The sequence below is a fragment of the Anoplophora glabripennis genome, unplaced genomic scaffold (genome assembly GCF_000390285.2).
Source record: "Anoplophora glabripennis isolate ALB-LARVAE unplaced genomic scaffold, Agla_2.0 scaffold34, whole genome shotgun sequence".
NCBI classification, from domain to species: domain Eukaryota; kingdom Metazoa; phylum Arthropoda; class Insecta; order Coleoptera; family Cerambycidae; genus Anoplophora; species Anoplophora glabripennis.
The window spans coordinates 1,801,209-1,823,954 of NW_019426074.1; the positions used below are offsets into that span (position 1 = coordinate 1,801,209).

At 32.3% G+C, this 22,746-nt stretch overlaps 1 protein-coding gene across 1 annotated transcript in view; it reads left to right on the forward strand.

Annotated features, from left to right (window-relative positions):
• The window catches only part of LOC108913553 (FERM and PDZ domain-containing protein 4), a 48,594-nt gene that overhangs the window by 13,001 nt on the left and 12,847 nt on the right, over nt 1-22,746 (forward strand). Inside the window, 3 exon segments of the mRNA XM_018719121.1 lie at nt 1,005-1,188; nt 8,999-9,247; nt 21,626-21,874. Of these exon segments, the coding sequence (XP_018574637.1) occupies nt 1,005-1,188; nt 8,999-9,247; nt 21,626-21,874 (682 nt within the window).

A 22,746-nucleotide genomic window follows, 5' to 3' on the forward strand; every position in this document is an offset into this window, starting at 1 on the left:
TAGTAGGTACTCCGACATAGGCATTCGAGATAAAAAATATTAAAATGAAGGTGAGAGAAAAAAATAAAAAATATTTTGAAACCACCGAATGATGTATGAAAGCATGATGGTCATAATGTCTTTTTTTTAATAAAACACTATATTTTTGCATTTGACATAATTAATATCTTGGCGATTAATTACTTTATTACTTTATTAGATTGGGACATTGCCAAATTATTCAGAAAATTTTTCAGATTTTGAGGAACTATGGTTTAAGATTTATGGACAATAGTCATTAATACATAATAAGAACACACATCTATATGCATTATTTTATACGAAATATTTTTTCACCCGAATTTCAAAATTTTTCTTTACTGGTGTGCACAATTTTTCAATTTCTCCAATTTTTATTAAGAACAGGTGTTAATTAGTTATCGTGCAACAGACTTACAGAATCTTGTTTTACAAGAGTTTTAAAGTAAAACTGAGTTTCGTTTATATTTGATTCGCCCTATTATTATGGATTTTTATTAAAGAACTTAACGACAGTATTTTCGTAGCAGTTCCTTCTAAACCCGCATCTTGTAAGCGAGTAAAATGATCGCTGGTATTTAATGTTCACGCATTTGATTACAGTAAGAATTACAGTAATCGTTGTAAAATCTGACTACATCTACAACAAAGTGAGACTCTGTTGACTCTGAAAGTTCCTTTAAAAAGTTGTCATTACTAAAGAATTAGTTTTTTGTTATGAAACCTATTCTGGTTTGGCTCGAAATTACATTAGTTATTAAATTATTTTTATTTTGTCATAAATATAAGTTTATCTTTTTCCCACAATCCCAAAATGCTGATCTAGTGATGGAGTGGACACCTCATTTCATAAGGTTTATATTCTGAAGACTTTAAAATACCATTTGAAAAGTAGCAACCTTTGGAAAATGATGAACTTAATAATTTATTTTTAGTTTTTCTTACAAATTATAGAGGAAATTACATATTTCTCTAAATTGTTTCAGCCATGTCAACAAAACAACAACGTACGAGACTCCAGTAATAAAAAATCTAGAACCAGCTCCTAGGCCTGAACCAAGGGCGGTCACTCTGGAAAGGTCACCAGTCTTAGGCTTCGGATTTGTGGCAGGTTCCGAAAAACCCGTCATTGTTAGATTTGTAACTGAAGGAGGACCCAGTGTTGATAAGGTTAGTATCACATATGATTTCTCTGGAGATTCGGCGATTTATTTTTAAGTGGAAGTTAGGTCTTGATAAATAGTGGATGTTAAAGTAATGCACCTATTAATAGTCTGAATGTCTTGTTTTTCTTTTGATAATAAGACAGAACATTATGTACAGAAATAATAATACACAGAAAATACAGACAAATAATCCACCTTAAGGCGGTTTTCCACTAAACGGACAAAACAAAAACAAAAACAATCTTGTGTCGAATAAAACAGAACTGTAACTTTTCGCAAACTTTTTGAAGACTGACGTGTTTGCAACAGTTGGAGTTTTGTTTTTCGGGTCCCGCTACAAAAAGGCGGTTTTTCACTAAACGGACAAAATAAAAACAAAACACAAACTTGTGTCGAATAAAACAAAACTGTAACTTTTCGCAAACATTTTGAAGACTGGCGTGTTTTTGTTTTTCGGGTCCCGCTCGAAAGCGGTCACATCAAAAGGTTTCGACGTGTTTTGAAACTCAAGTCTGTTTAGTGGAAACGGTCGTGTTGTGTTTTCTATTTAAGTGATCCAACCCAATATCTATGTTGGCGTTTTCTTCTTCCCAAAAACAATATTTTAATCATTAATGAATTATAGCTATTAAAAAATATATATGTGTACGGTTAAAGTGTTTACTTGACTAGGTAACCAAGTAAACACTTTAACCGTACATATACCACGAACTCCATCGATGGATATCTGGAAAACCGCTCGAAGGATTTTTTTTCGAAATTGTGATGATGTGATACGAACTGTGGAGTCTACCAAGCTAAAATATTTTCAAGGTCATCGTATTTCCGGTTATACCGGAAGTTGATACTAACATTCTTATTTTGAATGGAACCCCCTGTATATAATTGCAAAAAATTAGGCGGTTCCATTTAAAAATTTCGAGTTTTCCACATACTTATTCTGAACTTCATATTCGATAAATTTTTTTGACCACCCAGTATAAAAACTGGAAAATTTTCATGTCAAATTCGATAAAGTAGGTCTTCCTCTACCAAATGTCCGATTTGCACAAAAAATAAACCGGGAAAACTAAATTTTGCTGATAGTCTGCATCTGTCAATTTTTGTTTAAAAATCGAAATATCTCGGAAACGGTCAATCCTAAGTATGGAGTGTGCTATATGTTTTCAACTTAAAAATGGATGATGTTTCCAAAAATGCAATAATATACAGGGGGTTCCATTTAAAATAAGAAAGTTAGTATCGACTTCCGGTATAACCGAAAGTACAATGACCTTGAAAATATTTTAACTTGGTGGGCCCCACGATCCGTATCACACCATCACAATTTCAAAAAAAACCCTTAAAGTGGTTTCCCAGATATCCATCGATGGAGTTCGAGGTGGGAAACTCTGTAGACACTTTTTTTCCAAGGACTTCAGTATAAACCAGCCATAACTAAGAATAAAAAAATCTTCTCTAAATATGTTGGTTGGTTATTGGAAAAATGTGTTCTGACTTCCTCGCGACAACCAGTGAAAAAGGACCGAAAACAAAAACAAAACTCGAACAAAGTGTAGCCCGCTTGATGGAAACAAGAGTTTTGGTTTTGTTTCAGTTTTGTTTTTGTTTTTCAGGTTCTAGAAAACTCAAACAGGACATAAACTCAACTGTTCGTTTAGTGGAAAACAGCCATTACAACTAATTATGTGTTGAGACTATTAAACTATATAATCAATTAATTTGATCGAGAAATGCCACCTCCAAGGTTCTAAATATAAACGGAATTAATAATAATTATGTAACCAGATGGTGAGAGAATTATAGATATATTTCCAATATCATCGAGTTCTAAATAATGAACTAGCTCGAGCGTGGTTTGTATCTCCGTCTTCTTTTTGCAGGCAATCGATATAAGAGGGTTTGATTTATTTTGTTTTATGAAACCAGAAACAGATTATTTTACCGTTTCGTTATTCAGCTAAAATTAATTTAATTGATTAATTATTGTAGGTATTTATTTATTTATTGATAAATTAATTTATGAGGAATAATATCATGTCCATAAATTAGAAAGTAATTCGTTTATTGGAAAATTTGAACAAATTATAATGTAACGTGCTGAAAATAGGATAAGCAGCCTCAAGTAATGTAAATGTACACTCTGTGTACTAAAGCAGAACAACTCTGACTTTTTATTGCAAAAACTAGATAGGGAATTGAGTGAAGTATTAATTATATTTCAAGAAACATTATTTTCATACATTCTTATAAAAATGAAAATTAAAAATTGTTTATTGTTTTATAAAAAACAACTAGTTATTCATTGAATAATTCAAACAAAGTATCGTTCAAATTCACAAAATTTTGTTTATCAAAATTGGATAAAATAAGTTTACAGGCTGAACCTTAAATATGTACTTATATTTTACAGTCCGTACGATATTTGTTGAGAACTGCAAGAAAAGAATAAGCCAATAAGTTCTGTTATCGGAACTACTATAACAATTTACCGCGGTAGGGGCGTGCCTTGAAATTTTCCGCCAATGTCTTTCTACCTCGGTTGTGAATGCGGTTAATTCCAAGAAAGTGACGCAGCGGTCTTCTTGGAATTCTATCTCAACAAATATCGTACCGACTGTAACTTTGGGTAGAATTTGAGATATAAATGAATCCAGTGACCATTCACCCACATATACATTTTGACAATCGATGTCCACATGAAACGTAATCATTTATGCAGGCGCGTACGAGTAAATTTTGAGTTTGTCAAAAATTTAATTTTAATGCACTTCAATTTTAGTAGAAATAGTAATTATTTTTAAAAATAAATTAAAATTAAAATATCCATGTAACCGTAAAGCAAATTTTAATTTTAACATAAAGAAAACCCTAAAAATTAATTTCATCGAGTTAAATACTTATTTATTATAAAGTCTAATATTGCACTATTTTAAAAGTGAACCTGTTAATAAACTACTCGATCTGTCAAGCTAATGCTGTCACAATCTTTCCATTTTGATTTTTTACAAATTTTCTTTGAATAAAATAAAACATTTCCCACTAATGCAAAATGATTATCACGTGCATTGACTTTACCGCAACTTGCAACATTGAATGTTTTGACATATCTTCTCAAAAAATATTTATTTGTTTAACCTTTTCCTTCCTGTTTCATACAGCGTGTGGCGTGTATAATCTATAAAAATTGAACTACAGCTTCCTGATGATATTTGTTATAGGAAAGTCATATACGAAAAAGTTCAATCTTCGCATATTTTTTTGTAAATTCAAGTCCATTTATTCAACGAAAATGAAGGCCGACCCTGTATTATTTATTAAAAACTTTGGAAATGATTTTATGCGACCCAAGATGCAACCTTATAATTAAAGTCAGTATAATCTAATACTAGTAATACTAAAAGAAGGTTAGGTTACATTGTCAAAAAATTTGTGCAGTCAACTGATTTTATATTTGTATTGAATTCATTATTCACTTAATGATTAAATATTAAGCATCGTCCATCGACCCATCAGTGTCAAAAAGTGAAAGATTCCAGACACAAGTTTTTATTTTATAATTCCACGATAGTGACAGTGTAATTTTTATAAAGAAGTAAAAAATAAGAATAGCGTGCCGATTACATTAAAAACGAGATTATTTTTTCTTACTTTGCTTAATTTTTTGGTTTGTGCACAAACTAGTTTTACAATGAACTGAGAAAACAATGCATTTACTATTTCCGAACGTGTCGATATGGTGTTAGTGTATGGTGCAGCCGGAGAATATGCGCTCGCGGCGACACCTATGTTGTAACGGGAACGATGGCCACAACGTCACCTCCATGTGCAAAAAATACAATCCTACGGTGCGTTCAACGGCCGCGAGATACGGGAAGTGTTATTCCTCGAGGAGAAGGACGTGATCAGCAAATGAACCTTAATGTTGAAGATACAGTGTTGGAAAACCTTGACAAAGACCCAACAATTAGGAACCTCATCTCGTACCGTACAGCGCATGTTAAGGCGCCAGCTGTTCACACCTATCATCTTCAACCAGTTCAACAGATTTTACCTCCGGATTGTGATCAACGAGTGGGTTTTACAAATGGTTTTTACGGTAATGTGTCAATCAAGTAGACTTTCCTGCTTACGTTTGTGTAACAGATGAGGCGACATTTACCCGTGATGATATGGGCCAATGAAAATCCTCACGCGATTAGAGTAACTCATTTTCAACATCGGTTCTCTGTAAATGTTTGGGCTGGCATAATAGGCAATGTACTTGTGGGTCCCTATTTCTTTGAAGGACGACTAAATGGACCAACATATGCTGACTTTTTGGAGAACCGGTTGCCTGAATTATTGGACGATGTGGCATTACAAGTTCTCTTCTCTTCTCCACACAGTACTCGACACTTTTGAATTAAATGTTTCCTCAGCAATGGATTGAACGCTTTCGTCCTGTGCCGTGGCCACCTCGGTCACCCGATCAGACTCCAATGGACTTTGGAGTCACTTGAAATCATTGGTTTACAATACAATTGCTCCGGTGGAAGAATTGCTGAACCGTATACTTGAAGCTGCTGACACAATTAGGGGAATACCTGGAATTTGGGAAAATGTTCGCCAAAATTGGGTGCCTCGGTGCCATGCCTGTACCCGCGCTAATGGGGATCAAATTCAACTCTAGAAATGGCAAGTTTTATTTCATTTTGTTCCATATCTTAATGGAGTTTGTTTAGTGCACGCAGTTGGCAACTACCGATGCTTACGGTAAATATCTATTTTTCTTAGTTTGTACTTTTGCATTGAAAAATTTCCCAAAAATTGAGAAGTATCTTTCTATCTTTCAATGACGACTTGTTTACGTGGCTGGTTATATCTAAATATCTATTTTTCTTAGTTTGTACTTTTGCATTGAAAAATTTCCCAAAAATTGAGAAGTATCTTTCTATCTTTCAACGACAACTTGTTTACGCGGCTGGTCAACAGCACGCAACTCATCGTACAGCGCACGGACAGGACCGTTCCACAGAAAATATTTTGATCCATAATTGAACTTTAATTTACGAAAAAAAAAAAACGCAAAAATGCTTCGTATAAGTCGTTTCTATTACAAATATCGTTAGGAAGCTGTAGTTTAATTTTTATAGATTATACACGCCACACCCTGTATAAAAGTTAGGTTTAAGATATATGGGTACCTAACACCGACAATATTGCATAGTTGATCTCCCGTTTACAACAGATAAATTATGTTAAAATTATGTAAAATTACACAGGATATCAATTCATTTACATTTTTCGTTTATAAAAACCATTACAAATATGTAAAATAGCCTATGTGATTTTCCACAATTTTTATCAGTGTAGTGCTCAACAAGTTTTCTATTAAAAAAATCATGAATTATTATTTTAAATTTGATATTTCCTTCTTAACACGATTTCAAGTAGCTTGCACATGAACATATAAGTAGAATTATTTATAACAAATTAATTACAAATAAATATTCATTAAAAATTAATCAAACTTAAGGCCTAAATTACAGTGTCCTAAATCTTATAAATAAATATTAAAATAACCTTTAATCTGTCTCATTTTCCACTTCCGTCAAACTTTGCCTCACCTCGAGGTTACCCTCCTAATAGCTAAAAGATAAACTAGAGAAACTCTTAACAACGGTAATTACTTTGTGACGTTCCTAATTAGAGTTTGCCAGTGAAGTATGCAAACCGTGTAACTTTGAACTGGTAGAACACTATTTACTCGTGGCGACAAAGTTCTTGCTCACTTTGAAATATTTACCTGTTATGTACGTTAATTAAATGACCCGGAAATGAAAGATGAAAATTGTATAAAAATACTAGCGATAAGTCAATCACTTCAAGTACTTTATTTCAATTAACAGACTGTATAAAACATTATTTAAAGAAAGTAAAAAAAGTAACTTATTAATTTCTGGTGGTAGTTTCCTTCTCATTATAAGGATGGTTTCCGTAAATGAAAGTTTACCTATATAAAATCAAAATATGAAATATTTAAAGTCAATAATACAACAATTCTTAGTTTGTTATACTTTATTAGAATTTATCAAAATAATCTCAAAATGAGGAAATTATTATATCTTGTATTGTATCTATTTTGGGCAATTCTGTCACGTTTTATTATGTTTTTGTATTGGCAGTACCAACAATGGTGCTTAGTAGCTTAAGCGGAAATCTACAGTCCACCGGTTTTAATCGCAGGAAAATGCCTATACAGATATCTTATTGTTTTTTAATTGATTTGTATTGTATTTGTCCTTACAGTTACTACAAAAACTATAACTTCTTTCTACCCTGTTATTAATAAAGAATTCTTATTCTACAACGTTTTCTTTAAAACAACCGTTTTTCGGATATTACGAAAAAGAAAAACTGGGATAAGTTAATTCAGTTTACTTAAAGTAGACGTTCAAAATGACCCCCGTTTCCTTGGACATAAAAGTTAATTCGTCGATGAACTTTGAATTGAACTCTTTTCATGATATCTGCACGTGTCCAAAAAATATGGGCACCATGTTGTATTCATTTCCACAACTTTTCCTCGGTGTTTGCAGATGTAGATTATAAAGTTCCGCATAGAAAATAATCCAACGGTGTTAGATTCGGTGAGCGGAGTGGCCAACGCTCGGGAGTTTCCTTTGCTCCACAGATCCATCTACTTTGAAAATGCTCATTCAAATGGTTATGATGTTTAAGGAGGCCGATTATATGGGAAATTTTTTGTCCAGCATTTTAGAAAATCTAAGCAAGTGAGAAACAATATTTCTTCAGTGTACCAGTTATAGTTTTCTTATACCCTTTCTTCAGGGTATAAGACAACTGACAATACATTCAAAATAAGGAAGAAAAAAACATACTTTTACCTAGTATGTTTATCTTACGTTTCCTAAATTTTGCACACCTGTTGAACGTACACAAAAATCTCGTACACAAACATAGTCACACCCCGCAGAATGCTTTTAGGAAACTATTAGCACATGCATTACAAATTTGCTGGATAAAATAGGAGAGATACATTTTCTGATGTTTACATGTTCTTCGTGATCTTCCAAGTTGCTCAAATGTAGCATTACGCCAAATCGCTTCCTGGATGGATCTACTTGTTCTATCATTTTCTTATTAAAAGTGCGATTTCTTGTCTATAAAACGCCAGTCTTAAAGTAAAACGTGGTGGTGCTCCGTCTGCATAAACCATATGACAGATTTTTCAAAACATTTAGGCAACTAATTTTAAACCATTCTAAATTATGACGACTATTCAATTTTTGCTTGTGCGTGGTTCATACTGCGTTCAATAAATTATCACGCAATCACCAATAGTAGGTGAGATAGTATTTAATAGCCGAAAAGTTAAGAACTCATTCATAGGACTCTTATTTACCGTATAATAAGAATTTTTCTGAAAAACAGTTGCATTCAGGCAGCTGTATAATTATGTTAAAGTCAAGTAAAAACGATCGACCAGTGTCGGTCTACATCTTATTAAAATAATAAAAAGAACAGACTTAACATTTCCAATAAGTCGATACTGTTCACAAAAACGTGGAAACCCTTCGAACAGGATTTCGAAAACAAAACATAAACAGTCGCCTGCAACTCGAATTTGTAAAAAGAATTTAAGAACTGTTTTTAAAAAGTGTCAGTTTAGTTGAAATCGAGATTTTATTGCTGTTTTATCCGCTAAGTGAAAATCAGTTTTAAACACACAACGACGGTCCTGTTCTGAATAAAAATGATTGGTATGTGACGTTTCAACTAAGTATAATCATTTTTTTTTGTATTTTCAGTTGCTGCCCGGTGACCAAATCCTGTCTGTGAACGGCGAAGACGTCAAGTCGGCGCCCAGGGAGCACGTGATTTCCTTGGTGCGAGCCTGTTCGAAGACTGTGAATTTGGTGGTGTGCCAGCCGGCGGAACAGCAGGGCGCTAGAAAATCAACCCTGCTGTCGGCCAGCAAGAGGGCGAGACTTAAAAGCAAACCATCTAGGGTCAGATTCGCTGAGAGTGTGTGCGTGAATGGGGCGCCCCTTTTTCCAGTAAGTAGATTAGCGTTGCCACGTATTTATTAAAAGCTAGGCCGTGTTTCGGGCGGACCGCGGCTTTTTGTGTATTTTTTGGGATTTATGCACGTTTTTTATTTTGTCCTGTCGACGCTGTTGGCCTGAATTTAATGAAGCGAAATTTGTATGTGTTTTATCCAATTACTTCCCGGTTTCTAAATGGACTGGTGGCTGTTTATTTAAAATTTGTAAATCTGTGTCAATAAAAATGTAAGCGTGGTTTATTTGGTACTGCGTTTTCGTTATTAGCCTAGTTAAAAATGAATTCAAATAAAAATTACTGAACTGAATAACTGAACAAGGTAATTTGTCATTAAATTTCAAGGAAACCTCCTATACCTTTAGGCATGTCTTAAAGTGCTCGTTTTCTAAGTTAAAAAATATTGCATATAAACATATTTTTTCAACTTAGATATCTTTAAAACAGGTTCAATATTTCTACCATGACTTCTTCAAGGAAAGTGACGACAGTGACTGGCTTTTCCAATTTATGTTTTTTTTGTGACCTTTTTTTACATAATAATTAATGTTTCTTGGTATTTTCTCATTTGGGTATTAATTTAAGGGGACTAAGATTAATTAAGAGGATTAATAAACGCATTTAGGGAATACTATACCAATTTTTTTCGGTTTATTTTCTCTTCAGTCTTATATGTAGGTATACATATACTTGTTGTTGTTTTTTGTTTTGTTTACTTCATTAAATAATACGTATTATTTATATCAGTTTACAAAAATAAATAAATTGTTATTAAAAATGACGATAATTTAAAGCAAAAACTTGCATATTCAATATAGGTGCCAATTCATTTGGATAGTTCATCAAATTGTCAAAGGTAGATGCCTATAATATGGTGATTCAGATGATTAGTAAAATACATGGACATTTAATTTTTCTATTGGCTAGTACTTAATAATGCTTTTATTAGTGTGAATGAGTTAAACTCGTTCATTGAATAATCAAGTATTATAATTTGGTGCAAATATTAAAAAATAAAACAAAACTCATTAGAGTAAAAGATATGGTATTGCTTCTTTACGCGCCCATGTTTAATTTTTTAATAACGATAATTTTATGTAACCAACCTTCATTATATATGTATATTGAGAATTTTCTCAACATGGTCACTCCTGCAAATAGAATATAAATGAAATACATTAATGCCTATTTATGTATTTAATTGTTACATTTTTATGAAAATTTAGTTCATTAAACATAACGTCACATCTCAAAATATTCTAAATTGCTTGCCCAAATTTTTAAGCATAAATAAGTATTGTCACACTAAACTCTTATGAAAAGGCCCGCCTCTAACAGCATGCACTGAATAGGGTAATTTCCTATATTTTTAATTTTTTTTTTCAAAATTTTATTAAAACCTGCAGCACTTATTTCGTCACTTTATTTGTCATTTTATGTACAAAAAGAAGTACACAATATATGATCACGTAGGTACTAGATGAACAGAGCCTTCATAAATGTTTACAAGCCACGTGACCACCGAGCTTAGCCAATAACATTGCACGAATCCCTAAATCTTAGCGTCACCAATATTAATGATTTGTTTACAATAAACAATGACAAACCGTTACGTCTACTCTCGAGGTAATGCCATTGCTGATAGGTTGAAAATAATTTCGTGAAAAGTTACACTAATCACAATCGATGGAACAAAATTTTAATATAATCTTTATCTGTACTGGGTGTCGCGAATGTAATTCAATGCCGGTAGGGGCAAATAGCCCTCGGAGTAGTTGTTTTTCGCGGCACTGACGACTTACATTGTGTTTCACCCTCTGTAGGCGACATTCGTGCAATAAAGTACCTGGCAAATTTTAGCAGGTCGCTTCCACCGTAGTAGCCATTTGAATGGCATAGTGGAAGTCAGCGCGATAGATTGAGCCTATGTGCTTCGCGTACTATAATCTTTATCTTTTACCGAAATTTAATTGACAACATGAAGGAAATAAAATTACTGTTCCAAAAAAAAAATTACTGGTCTCTGCATTAGTACAACGTTTATATAGAAACCATAAAGGTAAAAGCACAATAATTGGTTCTATAATTTCGATACACAAAAAATTTCAGCTTAACATTTCTGGAACATATTGTATGGATTTTCACCAAAGTAAATGATTCTATTATGAAAATAGGAGTGATATCTCATGTGAATTAAAGCAGTGATAATAAATAATTACGAAAATCTTTTTAGGCAGGTCTGCTCAGTGATCTGTGTTTTCTTCATAAAAGCAGAAAATTTCTAGTTAAAAAACATCATGTATGTACTATACTTATACTGTATACATATTACATATACAGTATTAATCTTATTGTTTTTCCCTGAAACGAAAATACACCCTTCAGTTTAATTTTTCGTATTTTTAATTTTTTCGTTATAGTAAAGAGTAATAATAAATCAGCAACTCTAAATATACATACTTCGAAATTTCCTGAATAAAACAAAAAATACATTAGAAATTTAATTAAAAATCTACATTTTAATATTAAAATTCAATTATTTTATAATTAAATTTATCAGTTACTTTAACAAAAAAATTGAGACAATTTAATTAACTTTTATCTTTAAAATCGGCGAGGGATTTATATCTTTATAAAATGTAATAAAGTAGTAAGTAATAAGAAAATATTTTCATTTCACCTAATTCAAATACTGTTTTCAACAAAAGTTCTACAAATGCAGTTAAATCCCGATTTTATATGAATTTTATGAGTCAACTGTGATTAATGAACGCTCGAATTGCATTCGGGCTATTCAAATATTTTTCTACCACGGGCTTAGAAAGAATTATCGACTTTCCAGACTTTGCATCACCGAGAGCACTGTGTGTCAACTTTTATAATACTTTATTTCCCCCTGAAACCGCGATTCTTTCGGTCCTTGACAAAATGAATAATGTAATGTATACGAGCCACTGTTTGAAGACATATTTTTAAATTCCCGCCCTTTGGCACAACAAACAACCTATTAAATGTAATGGGGATTTCGAAGCGCCAATTTGCACGTCTAATGTGGTCCATTAGCGTTTAATTACGTATAGAGATGGAAATTCGACGAAACGAACGTGATACGAATTTAAGTTTGTGTATTTAACCGGTGTGCAATTTCGTTTTACAAATTGTTAACTTTTCGAAAAAAAAAGGCAAGGATAATTCTCATTGTTAAGCAATTGACTGCATAATTTATGTGAATTTCATTTATATGTGCTCTTAAAAATTCTCAATTTAGAAACAGTTAAAAAAGTTAAAAACGAAAAGAGTGAATTATATAAAATACTAGACATGTACGAGGGTGGTCTGAAAAGTTTCCGACCTCAACACGAAGATGGCAACACTCGTAAATAAAAGCTAGTGAATTTCGTTGTTCATCTGTTGACAGTTACTCACCAAAGTTTCAGCCATTTTGGACGCGCAGTTGTTATGTAACAGTCGTTTGAGTGAGTTGATGTGAGTGTTTTTATGAAAATGGACAAAATCGAGTATCGAGCTGTCATTAAATATTTGTTTTTGAAAGGCAATACGCCTACGCAAATCAAAGATGAGTTGGATTCTGTGTATGGGGACTCTGCACGGGACGTCCAAAAACTGCAACTACCGACGAAAACATCGCCAAAGTTCACCAAATGGTGCTAGTCGACCGCCGAATTAAAGTGAGAGAGATAGCAGAGGTTATGAACATGTCAAAAGAACATGTTTGTCACATATTAAATCAACATTTAAACATGAGAAAGTTGTACGCGCGTTGAGTGCCGCGTTTGCTCACGTTAGACCAAAAACGTGTTCAAATGAACATTTCCAACACTCTGTTGGCGCAGTTTAGGCGCAATAAGTCCGAGTTTTGGCGCCGATTAATTAATGTAGATGAAACTTGGATACACCATTATACGCCCGAAACAAAAATACAGTCCAAACAGTGGACTGCAAAGGGGGAACCGGCTCCAAAAAAAGCAAAAACTGTTTTTTCGGCTGGGAAAGTGATGGCGACTGTTTTTTGGGATAGTCATGGAGTTATTTTAATCGATTATCTTCAAAAAGGAAAAACCATTACAGGAGCATACTACGCATCATTACTTGACAAGCTGAAGGCAGAACTTGCGGAAAAACGGCCACATTTGCAGAAAAAGAAAATCCTGTTTCACCAAGACAACGCACCGTCTCACACCTCAGCGGTTGCCATGGCGAAAATCCACGAATTACGGTTTGAACTGCTTGACCATCCGCCTTACTCACCAGATCTAGCCCCAAGCGACTTCTTTTTGTTCCCTCATCTAAAAATTGCGCTCGGAGGACAGAGATTTTCGTCAAATGAAGAGGCAATCACCTTCGTGAACAATTATTTTGCAGAGAAAAACGCAGAGTACTATTTGGACGGGTTACAGTGATGGGAGCATCGCTGGGAGAAGTGTGTAGAGTCACACGGAGACTGTGTTGAAAAATAAAAAAAAAAATTCTGAAAAAATGTCTTGTATTTTTGTTAGGTCGGAAATTTCTTAGTTTCTTTCTAATTGTAAGTTGGGTAGGGCTTGTAAAAATAGTACAAGTTTATATAATTTTTTTTCTGGCTCACCCGAGTTATAATCTTTTGTAGTAGAGCTGAAAATCGATTTTTGGTATAACTTCTTAGTTTGTTATTAAATTTGGATAGTCAAATTTAAGAATATACATACATACATACCTTATATGTACAGGGTGTTTCATAATGATGTGCAAATACTTTAAGGGGTTAAAAAAGTAATTTCAGGGGGGTATTTCCAATACATTTTTTCGATTTGAGCCCCCCCCCCTGAAAAAATATTCAAATCTTAAAATGGTCGAAAAAATTAGCTATTATGTTTTCTGTATTATTACGCCAAAAACTAATTAATCTAAACATGCCTACTGGAAAACTAGCACAGTTCTCTATACACGCCCGGTAAAACCACATGATTAATCTGATTGGTTGAGCTAAATCGTGTAAGTTCACACTTTGATGCGCATTATTTACATCAAATATAGTAAAAACACTAATGTAGATATTAAGAATAATACATTTTAAAATGTAAAAGTACAATGTAAAAGAAAATATACACTAAAATGTGTCATTCATTCATTTACATTTTTTGTGTATAAAAACCATCACAAATATGTAAAAATCCTAAGTGAATTTCAACACTTTTTATCAGTGATATACATATATGATAATCGTGACAATCAGATGTTTTGCACAAAATGAGAAGTAAATAACAACCCTTAATCCATTAATAATTTCCTCAGTTGTGACAGAAAACGCGTTTGTATAGTATGCTTTAAAATTTGCAGAAAACCAGACTTTGTGTAACCTGGTATAAACATGGGTCGTTCAATTTTTGTCAAAAGACTGCTTAGTTAAGATTACGCAGTAAAATTGTTATTCTGGAGTGATGTATTATATCCTGTAAATTAACGTTTTCGTCTAGAGCCTACAGACAGATTAAATGCTACATTATTCAATTGCAATTCAATGCCTGGTAATCCATTCGAAGATTAAATTAAAGTGGTTTGTACATCGTCGGATGTCTAGAAACAGACGAAGTTATTTCGCGAAATCTACAATCTACTAGCACGAATACGAATGTACTACATGAATGAATGAATTTTCATAGCTGTCGGCTGGCTACTTACCTCCTTCAATTATCAAGATAAAATACAACTGGGTACTTGCTGCTTGCTACACCAATTTTGCACATGGACTGGAATCATTTTGTGTTCATATGATGTTTACAAGCTATGTGACCATCGAGCATAGGCAGCCAATAATTCACGGTTGGTAATATCTAATGAAAATCATTATACATCAGTAAAGTGGTTGAAGGGGTTATATGTCATCAAATAAAATTATTTTCAAAATAGATTGACATGAGCTATCGATATTAAACTTAATATACAGGGTGTCCGGAAATTAAGCGTCAAGACTTCAGGAGGTGATTCCTCACAAAAATTAGGGTCACAAAGTCCTATAACAATTTTAATTTTAAAACTCAATATTAACGGAGATACAGGGTGTCAAAAAAATTTTTTTTAGTTTTTCTAAGATAACTTTTTTATTTGTGATTTGATTTTTTCCAAGTCTTTCCTATGTATTACTAGTGCCCTTGTAGATTTATGTCCCAAATGTGATGCAAATACTCCAGACTTTGTGACCCCAATTTTTTGTGAGGAATCACCTCCTGAAGTCTTGACGCATAATTTCTGGACACCCTGTATATAATTTAGTATTAGGTACTTCCGGGACATACTTTAGATTTTTCGCTGAAATGATTTTAACTTTATTAAAAGGAGAAAACTATAAAATTTCACTTGTTGACGAACAAATTGCAAATGTTTTACTATGAAAGCATGAAGAACATGATGTGAACCTATAACAGTTTAATATTTTTATTTAAATACACAGGAAAACAAACATAGACAATTTACTTTTTATTATAGATAAAACAGCATTACGAAAAAGTTACATTAATTTACAAACCATTGCTCCTTGTTTCAATATAAATAAATTCAAATTCATAAATAAGTAATCTATTTGCGATAAAAACAGTGAAGGACATCATTTTGAACATATTATGTAATGTTTTTATCACACTTTACTCTCCTGTGCATATTTTCATACATATTTTGCCGTTATTGTTCTGTTATATTCTTGACATCGCTACCCAAACGCCTAGTTGTAAGGGATGTAAGCCGGTTTCTACAAATATGAGGATTTTCTGCAGCCCAGGTTCTATAATTTTGGTTATATACTGAAATGAACACTCTGTATTTCAAGACACGACACAGAGTAATGGTAGAGAGAAAAATTTAAAATGTATAACACCATTCCATAAAATTATAACGTAGACTATAATGAAGACATAAATTACTTTTAAAGTAAAATAAAATCCCATTTCATAGTTATTTCATTTCAAAATTATAATATTATCATTCAAAATTTAACTAATAGATTTTAATAGAGAAGCATGTCAAAAAGATAAACTTTAGGATCGAAGTGGAAGCATGAAAGCACAAGAAAAAATGCCACAAGAAATGCCAATTTAACAATTTTACAATTAAATAAACGTTAAATAAATTAGTACAAAAGAAAATTCAAATATTATGGTATCAGAAAAACACATAGGCTAGAAGTTTATTATAAAAATTGTCATCCAGAATTCCATATAGAAATTTCTTGTAAACTAGTTTTAAGAAGTAATAAATACTACGCAGTTACAAAATACAAATTAGGCCGTAATTTATTAAAAATAAAATCACATCGCAATATGTTGGAGAGAAAGTGCGCAGTAAGATAACAATATCTTATGGATACAAGTGACCAATAAAAAAGGGACAAATCAGAAAATTTACCTTCTAACGGAAAACAACACAGCATCGTTTCGAAGTAAACAAGTTGGTCCCAGATACAGGTTAGGGGTGCATGTTATCCTGTAGCTCCCCAAATAACATCGTAGAAAACCAGAACGCAACCAACTCACAAAAAACCATCCACAAGAGACGAGAACAGCTGTCCATCCACGACTAAAAGCGAGGTTAGAGTGAATATTGGACATTCCAACGCTGAGATAATGGAAAATGTAAGTCTAGCTGCCTAAGCATACTCTCCAAAACCTAAATTAGAGTGTTTACAAATTCGAATTAAAAACATTTTGTGAAATAAAAGACTGTATTTCAAACCATAGACAATATCAGTGAATATAAATTAAAATCATATTTTTGAACATTACATAGTATAAGGGTTAGTTAAGTTTATGTGTTCTCAATTTAAGTTAATATGTTTCGTAATACATTTAAAACAATACTAATTGGTTAATTTTCAAAATTAAATTAGGTAGAGTTAAGAAAATATTATCAGTTATTTATTCATATAAAAGTTCATAACGTATCTAGTTTCTGTGTTTCTTTAAAAATATTGTTCGGAATTTAAAGATCAATAGTTAATAAATGTCACATTGTTAAATCGTTAAAAATTTGCCTTCATTCATTGCTTCCTACTCAAATCTATAGTGATAGTAAATTTGAACAATATTGAACCGCTTCTCTGAGATAAGAACTCATGCTAGTATTCTTAATAAGTGTTTTTGAGGGACAGTGTATCATTGATTACTAAACATTCCTATCTACACTGTAATAAAGTGTACACTGTAAATATTATTTATGCAAGATAAAGCTGCCGGAGGAGAGATAAGCAAAACCAAGGTAAGAAAAGTATAATTCGATGAAATTTGTCATTGTTATTGCTTAACTTTATTCTGAGAACCTGCATCAAATAAAAATTAATTTCAATACACACAAATTACATTCTACACAACAAAAGGCGCCCAAACGAATATTTAATCATTAAACATTACAAAAATTATATATTATACTACATAACAAAAAACAAATACACAAAATAAAGTAAAAATATATAAAAATAATAATACATAACCTGATATGTGAAACCATGCTTCGTCAGTGAAAAATGACAAGTTCAACAAATTATTATTCATATTTTCTATATACCACTCACAGTATTGTAATCGTTTTCCATAGTCCATGGGAGTAATTCCTGCACAACAGTTACCTTGTATAGGTGTAAATGCAGTTGTTTCTTTAAAGCTTTATGACATGTTCCAACTGAAAGCTCTAAAATGAAAATTTTATAATATTTTAGAGGCAACTAAATTTGAGAATATTTGCACGATTTTAACATAAAAATACCTGTTTGAGCAGACAACTTTGATATGAACTTTGTAGGACTTTGATTATTTATTCGTTGCTGTATATTATAGATGACATATTATATATTTCTGTAAGTACAGTTGGTCTGCCCGCAGATTTTCCTTTGCAAATTCAGTGTTTGGTTTCAAATCTTTTGACAATAGCACATTTCCAGTTTAAGAAAGTGTGATAGTCAATGTTTGCATCTGGAATTTCTGTCATAAATTGTTCAATGCAGGATTGTAAAGAGTATGTCCATGACCAGTCTTCATTTCGAATTCCGCTTCGAAAATGGTCCATTACAATAAAGACGTGTTGTTCTCGAGTAAACGGCATTAGGCGTTCTGAAATAAATATACCTAATATTAACCTTAAAATTTTGTTTCTGTTATAACTTAGCAGTAATTCGACGAAATGTCAAAAGTTTAGCTGTGAAAACTATTGATGGATTTGAAATATGTACTTTTTAATATTGAAACAAAAGAAACAATGACAGCAGATGAACTCAAACGAAAACAGACACGGACGACGGACGCCACTGAAAAATGCATAAATATCAATGTAGTGTCATTGGTCATAATAATTCGTTTACAATAAACAGTAACAAACCATTGCGTTATAAGATAATCCGATCGCTGATTGGTTGAATATTGCGTTTTAACATAATGTTAATCTTACTGTTTCAGTAATTTAATTGCCAACGCGAAGGAATTAAAATTACCGTTTCGAACAAAATTACTAGTCACGTGGCTTGTTATATTATACTAGTTATATTTTACTAGTGCAGCAAATATGACCTTCCACATACCGATTGACAAGGACAAAAAATAATTAAAATTTGCTTGTACACTGAAAAAAAGTAGTGTGAGATTTTTGGTTGAGCTAAACTATTTTCATAAAAAAATAACTATAAAATAATAAAATAAAACTAACTAATAAAATAGCATTGACTAATCCTTTTGGTGTAAGGGTTTATTTCATTAAACTTTTTAATTTTTTTTTTCCGTAAGTGGCGAAATGCCACATATAAGTAACTTAACTAAACAATACTAAAATATTACAGAACTTCAAAAAATCATAAAAATGCCCCAAATATTTCTTCATCTTCAAAAGAACAATATTATCAGGTAAAATTTTGTTGTCTGCTTTAAATAAATCGGTATATATTCCTACAAGTACACTTTATTTGTGAAATCTACATACTATGTATTTAAAAATGTATAAATAATAAATTCTAATATCCTCGAAAACCGCATGAAACCTTTATTAACTCAACTTCTTCTTCTTCTTTAACAACAATAATTGCGTAAGTAATATAAACTTATTTTAGACAAATGGTTACCTCAATTTATTATGATGTTTTTCACTAATGTCAGGACTTTTTCTCTCGATGAGGAATGTGCCTTAATCCTTAGTTCCTGCGTTAAGGGTACTAGTATTTTACGGTGAAATCAATTTTCCAGCTTCAAGGGGATGGCTACTAGCTTCACAAACCAAATACAGGGTAAACTACAGAATAAGTTAAACAAGTTTTAAATATTAAGCTATAATTCTGACACCATTATATAAAAATTAGTCAAATTTCAATATGGTAATAACATAGGTGTTTGTCATATTGTTTCAACATAATCACATTATTTACTTACCTCTGTATTTAATTTTTTGCCTGATATACTTAAATTTAGGTACGTAAGACAAATGAATTTAAACATATGGTCGGGTGGGAGAGTCCTCTGCACACGGTACGGCAACTGGTGTAATATAGGATCATTAATCTGCTTGGTCGGGCCAGAACAACAAAACATTAATTGTAAATTCACATTTATATTCATATAGTAATGAAATATGGTAAAAACTCATGAAATATTAGGATTAATACATTTCAAAATGTGACAGTAAACGTGAAAGCAAACAATACATGATAAAACGAAAATATACAAAAAATAAAATGGTACACGCAAAACTACAATGCCTTCATAAATGTCCCACGTGACCAGATTTGTCTTAGCGCTCAGTAAATTTGAAGAAAAATTATCAACTAGAGCCTAGATTGAAATGTCAATCCCGAGGCATTCGTAATTTTTCATGCTTTTATGCCTATTGTTTGTACAATTTAGCGGTGATTACCAGTATTTATGTGCTTTTCTACAAATTATTTTTTGTCTGCTGTGTAGAAAAAAAATGTTCTTTTCAGAACTCCAAAAAATTCGACATTTTTTCCGTAAGTTAAACGAATATTTTAAGGTTATGTTTCATTTGTTACTTTCTTATTTTTTGTAGTTTTGTGTAAAAATACCGGAACAAGAAACTACGAGTACGATATTGTGGATGGTTTAATGAATATTTAAACGACGATAATTTCTTAGACCTGATGTTTTATTCGTATGAGGCATGGGTATATTTATCTGGTTATGTAAATAGTCAGAATTATAGAAGTTGGGCTTCAGAATATCCGCATAATTCTATTGAAATATCGTTACATCCTCAGAAGATATGTATCTGGGTAGCAGCTTCAAGAAGACGGATAATAAGCCCAATTTTTTTCCGAAAAGCAATAAATGGAGAACGATACCGTAACATTTTACAACAAACCCTGAAATTGATGTATGCCTATGAGCTGTAGCATGGGTATTTTCAACAAGATGGAGCCACAGCACATACTGCAGCCGAAACTATAAGATATTTTCAGGAATTTTATGGTAATAGATTGATTACTAAGAGTTTGTGACTTGCTCGAAGTCCTGATCTCACACCTTTAGATTTGTATCTGTTTGACTATATCCAAAATAAGGTATTTAAAAAATTCACTCCACATAGTGTTGGAAACAGCAATTGAAAATAAAATAAACATTATAAGTAACACCAAATGAACGCGTTTTTGAGTACATCAAACGAAGAGTAAATTTGTTTGCTAGCTGAGTAAAAAAAATTGTATTAATCTTACCATTATTGTAAGAAAAAAATAATTTACCTAGAACAAAAAAATTAATAAAGCTCTGAAACTTTTTGTATTTTATTAACATTATTCTTATTACCTATCTCTGAATGAAAATGGATTATTTACAAAGGAGCTTATGTTTTTAAAAGATCAACCTTCTTCAATCAAAATACTTTTTGAATGGGATATAAAAATGATTTTTTTCTATCGAAAAATGAAGCACATTTTGCATATTAAAGTTCAATGTTTGTAAAGAAATGTAATATATTCTCCGTCACCTGTCTTTAGGATTACCACCTGTTTTTGGGGAATTTTGTGTTAATCATTGACTTCATTGTTTCAAGTTTGGTTGGTAAATTTTTTGCAAATGTATAAAGGACCCCGCACAAACCTTATGGAAAATGGCTTTCGGTCAAAATGGCTTCAAAGCTCTATATCTTTAAACCTACTCATAGGATCGCTTTGGGCCCATGACAACTTTTGCTCAGGAAGGTGAAAGCTATATCATATTTCAATTTCAGCCATTTTGACCGAAAGCCATTTTCCTTATGGTTTGTGCGGGGTCCTTTGATGTAAATTTACATGTTTTTCTTTAGTATATAATGATTTTATCGAATTTAATTATAATGCTTTTTAAGTCGAATCCGATGGAACTTACGGCTCTCTTAACCAGACCGCTCTCTTGCAGCCGTCCGCATTTTCGTTGGGCGACATGTGCGTCCCTCCTATGGCCAACGTGCTGAAAGTGTTCCTGGAGAACGGCCAAACGAAGTCCTTCAAGTATGACGCATGGACTACCGTGCAAGACGTCGTCACGTCTCTCGAGACTAAACTCTGCTTGCAAGCCACCGAACACTTCAGCCTCGTGGTGGAACATATCAAGTCCTTGAAGAGGAACAAACTGACGTTGCTGGATCCCCAGGACACCTTGGCGAGGGTGAGTTAATTTGAACAACTCAGTTGAGTGTGAAATTTTTGAAGTTAAGAGTTAATAGGAAGTTACTTCTCAAACATTACACATAGGTCCATAAATCTTCAGACGGCTGTCATTTTAATTTTTAAAAAATATCGAATTTGTTTTGGGGTAGGATCTTGTATTTTTACATTTTCGGCTTTTCAGATATAAACAGTAAACAGTATAGTCTTCTCAAAGCGTTTATTTATGATTAAATATAAAAATGTCCAACCAATGATAAAGTGTCCATTAGACCAAGTATTTTATATTAACGTGAATTATAAATACATTCTCATTTATGCAGAAGCAGATTTGAAATCTTTAATGGAATACCCAGAAGTTTAAAAAATTTGGGAAGTTTTGGTGCTAAAATATTTTATATCTTAAACAAATATTTGTAGTCTAGGCTGTATCGTCGCTCCCGATAGGAACATGATTCTCATTCGATTTTTTTATATTCTTATTAAAAAAATGACCCTTGAAATATATCCGCATGTTGCCAAACGTTACTAATGGTCAAAAATTGTTTAAACAATTTTTTTTAAACAAATTCGTAATTTTCGATTTTTTCGCTCGAAATAAATTAATTTAGGCTTTTTGGGGTATCCTGAACAAAAATGTTCCGATGCAACTTTTCTCTAAAATCTACCGTTTTTGAGATATTAACGATTTTTTGTTCGAAAAAACGCGATTTTAACCATTTTCAACGTCAATATATTAAAAATTGCAATTTTTAGCGTTGCCAAAATTCTTAAATAATCTTTGAACATCCCTTAACAAAAATCCGAAGAGTTACGCCGGCATATTTTATTCTGAAGACTCGATTTTTTTATTGTTAATAAGGCGCGCGCGCG